The 9,627-nt window shown below is 43.9% G+C and overlaps 1 protein-coding gene across 1 annotated transcript; it reads left to right on the top strand.

Annotated features, from left to right (window-relative positions):
- The first annotated feature begins 555 nt into the window (after nt 1-555).
- Nucleotides 556-3,901, top strand: LOC117000427. The gene is made up of 2 exons (XM_033068043.2): nt 556-3,053; nt 3,532-3,901. Exon 1 carries the CDS (start codon nt 556-558, stop codon nt 1,735-1,737), a length of 1,182 nt encoding a protein of 393 aa, XP_032923934.1. The 3' UTR covers nt 1,738-3,053; nt 3,532-3,901.
- Nucleotides 3,902-9,627: the final 5,726 nt, after the last annotated feature.

Consider the following 9,627-nt stretch of genomic DNA (forward strand, 5'->3'; position numbering starts at 1 on the left):
TTGTTACGGAAAGCTCGCGATAGGGAAAAAGTGCAAACATAAGCACTAAAAAGTGCAAGGCGAGGCAGCGGTCAGCGAAACGCACGTAACCAATCATAGAACATATTACCTTATATGTACTGTCTAAAAATAAGCATAAGCATCTATAGTATATAAGACTAATGCACTAATAATAAATTGGCTTTTGTTGCATCCACCACGTTGGTGCCTGTGCTTCATTGCCCCTGGGACGGGATGTCCTTGACCGAAGCCCTCCGGTGTTAGAACTCGGTTGCGAGAAGCAACAAGTGGTGGCCCGTGTGAGGAGGCGTAAGCCGGCCGAGAACCGGAGCAGCTATCGGTGGACCGCGGGTGGTCGAGGGGGGATCCGGATCCATGGAAGGGTTGAGTCAGATTCTCATCCAGTTAGCTCGAGACGGAAAGCTTTCAGTGAAAGCGAAAGATATACAAGCATGTCTCGAGTGGCTCCTGAAAGATGGAGCGATAACCCATCCGCGGGATATTTTTGGCCCGGAAGGATGGGGGGCATGCACGCAAGCGCTGGCGGAGCATGCGATGGCTACCAAATCAGCCAAACATCTGAAAGTGTGGGGCACAATCTTGCAGCTGCTGAAGCGGGGTATGGAGGAAAAGGAGACTATGTGGGCGGCACGCAAGGCACTGGGGTTGGACTGCTACGGTCGCCTCCCGTTCACTGAGGAGCAGGAAACGCAAGTAGAAAAAGATGAATTAGAAATAGAGCCAAAACAGGAAGGCTCGGACTCTGAAATTCTAACAGCACAAGAGGAAAAAGGGGAAGAAAAGCAAGTGCAGGAAGAGATAATGGCTCGGGTGTGCTTGACTTGTGGGATTATGAAACCAATGTCTGAAGGGTCGTGTCTGGGATGTATAAAGAAAGCATATCCGGTAACTGGAAAGAGGTTGAACCCTCCGCAGTACCCCTGGGACGATTTGCGGGAGGCAGAGCGTAAAGCACGGTCCACGCAGCCTGCTCCCTCGCCAGCTCCGTTGCCATCCGCGCCACCACAGTTTGTGGACCCAGAGGAATGGTTGCCTGGGCTAGCAATGAAAGCCCCGGAGGATCCGTTGGAGATGGCAGCAGAAATAGCCAGTCCGGAAGCTGGACGAGGAGCAGATGGGCAAAGATGGCGCGAGAGGGAAGTGCTGCGCCCAGAAAAGGGGAACCAGTGGCGGGCCCCTGATAAGCATCCTGACATTGCAGAGGAGGTTGAGGAGCTCTCCGAGCAGCTTGCGGCTGCGTGGGGGACAGAAGAGGGGGGAGACGCGGCAGCGGTCGGAAGCCGGAAACCGGGTCGGGAGCCTGGTCGGCTTGGGGGTACCTCTCGGGCCGGGAAGGCGCAAGTTAATGACCACCAAGTGCAGATGAACCTGCAGCAGTTACAGCAATTAGTTAATGAAATAACTGCAGAGGTAGAAAAGCAAAAGCGTCTGCTTCGAACCCGGTCTCCTGTACCACCCTCCCAAACAGAACCATCCGGGATAAAATTCACTGATTGGCGACTTATAGCAGATGAGTGCATATTGGGGGGTCTGACTTTGCGACCCATTGCTACCGCTTATCCTGTAAAGGCAGTAGCCGGGGGGGGAGTGGAATGGGTGGCCCTAGAGCCCAAAGCCGTACAGCACCTCGCGGCTACCATAGAGGCTAAAGGATTGGGCCATCCCCTCACATTGACATTGTTAGATAGCATTCATGCTGGGGGACTTTTGCCATAGGACTTACGCAATCTGGGAAAAATGGTGCTGAAGCCCACTGCCTTTCTGATGTGGAAGGACAGTTGGATTCAGCGACTAAGAGAGGAACTAACCCACGCGTGCAGATCAATATTTCCACAGGTACCGAAGTAGTGAAAGAAGCAGACGACCAGCAACAGGACGTGTGAAGAAGCACAGTGGATCACCGGCTGTAGCTACTTTGTTGTCTGTATGGTGAATATTGCCTTGCCAAAAAGACAAGGTGTTGCTGTGTAAATACTAATGCCTAGCTAATTACGCACTGCAGGAAAAGGAATTGCTTTATCTCTATTAGCCTGCCGCACCAGCAAAAATGTATCTTAATCTGTTTAGAAGCTTATATTTCGTGAGCATAATGACTATTGTAGCTATATATGTTCCACCTCAACCTAAGACTAACATTTGGGTTACTCTAGCTAATCTTACAAATCAGGAATCCATTTGCCTTGCTCTTTCGTCACCTGGTAACCCCTTCTCCACATGCCTTGTAGGTTTGCCGACAGATGTCTGGCCTTGTCCACTCCTGCCGTACTTTTGTGTTCTTCATGGCGACAAACCGTATTGTTCAAACAGCACTCCCGCATGCAATGCTAATAAGCCAAATAGAGTAGTTGAGCTATGGGATTTTTGGGTGCCATATCTCCCCGTTGCTCCTGCCGAGCCTCAAGAATTAGAACTGTTAGGATCTGTAAAAATGGACAGTTGTTTATACTTTAAGTGGACCAATGAAAAGGTAAAGAACATTAGTGCAACAGTTGTGAATTCAAGCCTTCCAGTTTATAGGAATGCATCTGAGTGGTGCCAATATACTGCCAAGCAACACTCACGATCCTCTGATCATCCTTTCTCTTTGCCTAGCGGCCTATTTTTGATTTGTGGTGATCGAGCTTGGCCAGGTATTCCCTCAAAACTTAGAGGAGGTCCTTGCTCGATAGGTAGATTGTCCTTATTGACACCCAACACATCCATGATTCTAAACATGTCCAGGTATTACTCCAGTAGGCGAATGCGACGCAGTGTACACAGTTTTAATAGCAAATGCCAGGATAATGTAAAGTTTTGGTCACCAGGAGAAATTATTGCAGCCTCCTTTTTAGCTCCAGGCGTTGCATCAGCCGGAGCGCTGGCACAGCTTAACAAGCTAGGTTGTTGGTTAGCTAAACAAACTAATGCCACGTCGCGAGCTATAAGTGATTTGTTAATTGATGTAGATTCTGTAAGACATGCCACTCTTCAAAATAGAGCTGCCATTGATTTTCTCTTATTAGCCCAAGGCCATGGTTGTGAAGAATTTGAAGGTATGTGTTGTATGAATTTGTCCGATCATTCTGTATCCATACATAAGCAGTTGCAAACCTTAAGTCAGCTCACTCAACAATTGCAAATAGATGATAGTCTAGGGTTAGACGGATGGCTTAAGAACTTAGGCATAGGCCCTTGGCTGAGAGACATCATGAAAGGTGGAATAATCGTTTTAATTGTAGTTTTAGTAGCAATGCTCTTACTGCCTTGTATAATCAGTTGCCTACAGCGTATGATTATCTCTATGTTTGATAACCAAAAACCAGCCATGCTAGCAGCTAACAGAAGCATGAGAAATTATATAATGTAAAGCAGGAAACGCCCTTGTAATCAAGCTTCTGAACAACATCAGACAAATAACTGTGCAAAGCAGAAGCAAAATATTTAGAGAGCTTACTAGTTCCATATAAGAATTTATAACATAGTTAAATTAGAAGGAGTTTATTACAGTAACTGTAGCATTTATCGTTGCAGCGATTACAGTCTGCCTTAAGTGTCCGCGTCTCAGCTGCCTCATCCGGCGTCCAACAACAGCGTGAAACACTTCAACAACAACTGCATCAAACTGAGCACCGCTTCCTGCCTATCACGACATCTTAAGTCATGGGGAGGGGGAGATGTAGGGATCGGCGCTCGGAAGATCTCGCGTTGTTACGGAAAGCTCGCGATAGGGAAAAAGTGCAAACATAAGCACTAAAAAGTGCAAGGCGAGGCAGCGGTCAGCGAAACGCACGTAACCAATCATAGAACATATTACCTTATATGTACTGTCTAAAAATAAGCATAAGCATCTATAGTATATAAGACTAATGCACTAATAATAAATTGGCTTTTGTTGCATCCACCACGTTGGTGCCTGTGCTTCATTGCCCCTGGGACGGGATGTCCTTGACCGAAGCCCTCCGGTGTTAGAACTCGGTTGCGAGAAGCAACACTGATGTGACTGTTGCCAGCTAGAATGAGACAAAGCTCTTGTACATCTTTCTTTTCTTCCCATCTTAGCATAATTTTCCTCAGATATAGGTCAATATTCTTTTAAGACATTATTATTTGCCTTCTACTTCCAGCTGTTGTTCCATGTGCCCTTAAAACATCCCTGTTCACACATATATTCTTTTAGAAACACAGAATAATAAAATCATCAAGGTGAGAAACTTCTCAGATCATCCAGTCTGAGCAATCTTTCCAGACTTCTCAGTCTTGAAGACTGAAATTACATCAGTAGGGATAAAAGAATGTTTTGATGTGGATATGTGGGTTACATAGGTAAAAATTATAGATACTATATTGCACAGGAGACTTTTGAACTGCATGGCTTTAGCCATAAGTCATAATGTTGCCAATTATTACCAGTTTTCTCATTGCAGCTAAACAAGTCCAGAGGAAGAACAGGAAGAAAGGAGAAGTGCCTTCTGCTTGGACAGGTTCAACCAATTTTAGGCAAGCTTCTTTGACTTTCTTTCACTGACCCTACTCCAGTAGCTTGGTGGCAAAGATGTATTTGTAAATGCCCACATTAAATATATCAATATACCTGGCACGTATTTCTCATTGCTTCCCTCGCACATGAGGTTCTGCTCTGCTATCTGCTGCTCTCATGCAGTAAATTATTTTTCTGCTCTAGACTGCCGGAGCTGCAACACTCAGTGCCAGGGGCAAATCCCGATGTATCTGCACTCTGGATCAGGGTGGTGATGAATGGTGAGAGCTTGTCAGAGCACAGTGTCCAACTGATCCCACCCCCCAGCTGGAACAGAGATAACATCAGTAAAAATACACAAAGCTTCATGCAGGTTTGCCCTGGGAAGGTGTTTTTTTTGCAAATGAGGTGGAAGGGATTCTGATGGGATTAACAGGTCTATGGATGATGCAAACTGGACATGCAAACCCCCCAAAAAACCCCAACCTGTTACTTTTGAAATTCCAGGAGTCCAGTTGGTACAATGTCCTGAAATCCTAAATTTGTCATGTTTGGCACATATTCCCTCCATCCTTACTCTGGTGGGATCCTGTTGAGGCACCTTTAGCAGAGCAAGGATGTAAGAGGGTTTTCCAGATGGAATGGCAGAAGGATAAAGGGAATACACAAGGGAGGGGATATTTTTGCCTAAATAGAAACTGCATTTTCATAATTTCATTTCACTAATTTCAGTGAACACATTACAAAATGTAAAGTAAAATAAAGAGGGAAAATACTTCTTACAAAGCACCTTAAGTCTGAATTTAGAGCCTTTTATATTGGGTAACATAAAGTACAAGTGAATGGCAAAGTAGCAGCAAATCCCTAGAGTAGGCCCACATTCCATGTTTTGTGAAAAAGATATGATGCAAGCAAGCATCTGATTAATAATAATAATAATAATAATAATAATAATAATAATAATAATAATAGTAGGATGTGATTTGCATTTGTACAGAAAAGAAGCAAACACCTTACACAATTCTAAGAGAAGGAAAATACTGATAAAAATTCAATTCTAGGCTGCAACAACATAAAGGCACCTCAGTGTAGATGTGAAAATGTTGTCTTGGTTGGATTGTCAGCCACAGCCTGAGCTTCACTTCCCTGTTTGGCTCTTCCTCATGTTCAAAAGGTTGGAAATTCCAGGAGAATGCAACCACCCCATTTGTAAGGAAAAGGTACAAATATAGGTCAGGACCCAATTTAGCCAAAAGATGGTGCTAATGTATTTATGGAGTTGGTTAGAGCCAAAACCAAGCAGGGAAAACACAAAATGCACCATGCTGTGCTGCATTTTAAATAATGAATGAGCATTTTTATTTATGGTAAGCCATGGTGAAGGTAAACAATTTAATTTTTACAGATAACATTCAGCTTCTCTAAATGGATTATTAGATATTAGCAGCTTGGTGGGATATTTCAGAGCTAAAGAGGATAAATTAAAGTATACTTGGATGGTAACCTTTAAATTTCACAATTACGTTGCAATTCCTGAGACTGGCCTCTCTTCTCATTAAAAAAATAAAAGTGATTGAAACTGCACAGAAAGTAGCAGGAAGGTGTAAGTAAGATAGAGACAAACTGTACTTTCTGCTTAACCAGATTTGTTTACCTTGATTTATATTAGTTTAGATTTGACTCACTTCATCCCTGAGATGTAACACAGTTTTGGGAATCCTGCTAAGGCCCACATTTCCAAAAGACAAAATTCCCCCATAATACTGGAAAAGAACACTGTCACTTGTTGTTAGAGAGCTGCAGCCTCTCAAATTCACTGTGGATTTGAATTTTTCCTGTGCACATTTTACTTTTTGATTTCACACACTAACATTTAAACACAATATAATCCTGGGGAAATATTCCTGCCCTCTCATACCCTGCACTGAGTTTCCAGATTTTTTCTGCCTTGTTCTTACTTGTGATGACCAGGAACTGGTGCAGGGAAATCTTTTATGGAAAACAGTTCCTACATATCCTTTTATCCCTTTTGGGGGGAATCCTTCCTGCCTGTGTGGGCAGTCCCCAGCAGACCACCCAAAAATTGTGCCTTGCATTGTTGAGTTTAACCTTTGATTTCCAAGGAGGTGATTTCCCAACCTTGTTTTTTTCCCCATCATTTTGGTTTCTAAGCAGTGTCAGCATCTTCTCAGACATGGTTGCTCTGCTTTTTTTTTAATCTGAAAAGAGGGAAAACCCAACACTTCCAAATCCCTGGTGCTTTCCTTTCAGCAGGAATGTAACCCCCCCAAATGAACCACTTTCCAAAAATTTGGCAGCATCAGTCTGGTTATTGCTTGGTTATTGCTTCCACCCCAGGTTTTAATAATTAATAGTTGCATTTTTGTCAGGGAAGAAGGACAGAGAAACAGTTTTGAATTGTCTGAGCCTCTAAGGATGAAAGGTGGTCACAGACTGAGCTGTGCCAGTGACTCACAACTTTTTGAGATTCCTGGCCTCAGAGAAGTTCTGTGTATTTAGCATGAGGGTTAATTGCTAAATTTGAGCTAAATTCCTATGTATGTACACCCTACACCTGTGTTTTCCTGCAGATCTGTGTGAGGCCAAGCTGACCAGGTTCAGGAGATGAGAATTTTACACCCTGACTTTCACTTTCCCCCTGGAGGTGTGACCTCAATTGCTATTTCTGTCTCGTTTGCTTTGCAAACTTGCCAGTCTTTAATTGCAACATCTGATGATAAATATAACAAAAAATGTTTCTACAGCTTCATCTTAGGTTTTTTTTGGTTTTGTTGTTGTTTTTTTTCCTTTTTTTTCCTGTTTTTTTTTTTTTTTTTTTTTTTTGTCAAATGCACAGAAACTGCCTCAGCATCTCTATCCCTATCAGTGGAACAAACTTTGGCTTTCCCTCATTCTGTCCCAAAGGAATTGTTACCACAAACGAGCAACAGAAAAGATATTGAGCATCAGGAAATAAAATGTGAAGGGATACCTCAGGTCTTAGGACACTTGTACATTGCAGAGTCTAAAAATACTCATGAACATATTTTTCCTGACTGCAAAGGGCATAAACTTTTCCATCTGACTTATAGACCAGGTCAAATGCTTGTAATAGAAAATGAACATAAATTCTAAAACAGTTTGGAAATTGAAAAGATTGATTTTCTTTATGTACGTGGCAATTTCTTGGGATAAAGAAGCCAAAAACTATAAATATGCACTACTAGAAATGGTGCACATTGTTTTCTTGTGATGGCATTTTCAACAACTGCAAAACAAAAGCAAAATGATGTATGGAATTTAAATCCAGGGGTGTTATTAGGCTTTTCAAATGAAATTATGGCTGACTAAAACTCCTTCAATTCTACCTTAGGACATTCACCCACTCCATTTAAATATTCTTACTTTTGAAAAACATATAAATGTCTGCATAAGTAGATTTTTTTTTTTTTTTAAATCCCTGGCAAGTTTCTGATTGCTACCTTTAGATTTCTTTCATCAGAAATTCTTTCATCAGGAATTTGCCCAAGTTTGTGCTCTGCCTACCTAGTTCCTGCATGATTTATGAGGGAGGAGTGAATTGGTTTTTCTTTCCCTGTGTGCTGCAGCTCCCCTTGCTGCCCCTGCTCCTCTGCAGCCTGGTCTGGAACAGAAACACGAGCTTTGCACAAATGAGAGGGACTGGCAGGAAATCCAGGTGGGAAATGAGCAGTGGGTGTGCACTGAGAGCCATTTACAGAGCCTCACGGGCAGAGCTGAGCCCTGGGGTCCAGGCTGTGCTTCAGCTGATGTAGGAAGTGCACATGGGGACATTTTGTGGGTTTTGTGAGTTTTCAGAGGTGACTGTAATGCAGAGCTGATTTAGCTCTGTCCAAAGACACACACAGAGGATTTTTGCACCCTTGGCATTTTGATCATCTTTTCAAAATGCGTGCCCTAGGAGAGAAGGGAGTGAAATTGTAACCAAAATGACATTCTGACACTTTTATTAGACACAAGCAGATCAGGGCAGTGGTCAAGGCTGCCAGAGCTCCAGGAGTGTTTGGGCAATGCTCTCAGGGATGCTCAGGGTGGGATTGTTGGGGTGTCAGTGCAGGGACAGGGTTGGACTGGATGGCTCCTGGCAGGAGCTCAGGATAGTCTGTAATTCAATATTTCCTAAGCATTAGCACCTTGTCTATCACCCCTCTTATCCCCAGTTCACTGCTGCTCTGAGCTCTGCTGAGTTCTGGGGGGCAATAAAAGCTGCTCTGTGACCCCAGCCATGGTGTCTTTACGGACAGAACCCACAACTTCCAGATGCAGCTGCACAAGAGCAGTGCTGGCTCTCAGATGTTTTATGCTGCAGTTAATCCTTGCAGTGAAAGGACATGCACTGCTCCCAATTTAGCCCAAGGACTAGAGAAAAAATGAAAAGTCTGTGGGATGAGCCTTGTGTTGAGGGGAGATGGGAGTTTAGGAATAGTGTGGTGAACAGCATGGCTAGCTGCAATCAATTAAGGAAAATAAAACTAACTTGCAGCTCCACCACTGAAAGTGGCCTCATTTAATGGTGCTCCAGGGCAGCTATGGAAGTGCTGCTTTTATTGGAAACCATTTCAGATTCTGGGCTTTGTGCTGAGCCTGATGCCAGCGATGGCTAAAGAGGAGATGTGAAATAGCACTGCCATCCAGGTGAATGTTTCACATTCCTCTTGGTTGTTTGGCTTCTCCTGCTGAAGGGAACTGTGGTGGTGAAGAGATTTTAAAGGAGTTATAGGAATTCAAATGTTCCTTCTGCTTAGCAAGCTGGGAAGGCTTATCTTCCCCACCCTGCCAGAACTCTCTGCAAACAGGGGTGCTCAGGAGCTCCCAGGCAGGGTAAAGGCTTCTTCTAATTATTTGAGGAAGGTTTCTTTCCTTTCCTTGCTCCACCAGAGTGCCCTGCACCGTCCCCACACTCTTCCCAGGCTGTGACCACCTGGGTGTCCCTTTGTCCTGCCCTGAAATCCCTCCAGTCCCTGAGATGTCCTGCTCCTCTGGCTCCTTGTGGTGTGTGAGTGCAGCCCTGCGCTGAGCTGCAGTGGCCAGCTGCTTTCTGTGACAGCCTGCACTTGTTATATTGAGCCCAGTCAAAACAAAATGAAACAGTAAGTGAGATTTATGAAATA

Source organism: Catharus ustulatus, chromosome 9 (assembly GCF_009819885.2).
Source record: "Catharus ustulatus isolate bCatUst1 chromosome 9, bCatUst1.pri.v2, whole genome shotgun sequence".
Classification (NCBI taxonomy): domain Eukaryota; kingdom Metazoa; phylum Chordata; class Aves; order Passeriformes; family Turdidae; genus Catharus; species Catharus ustulatus.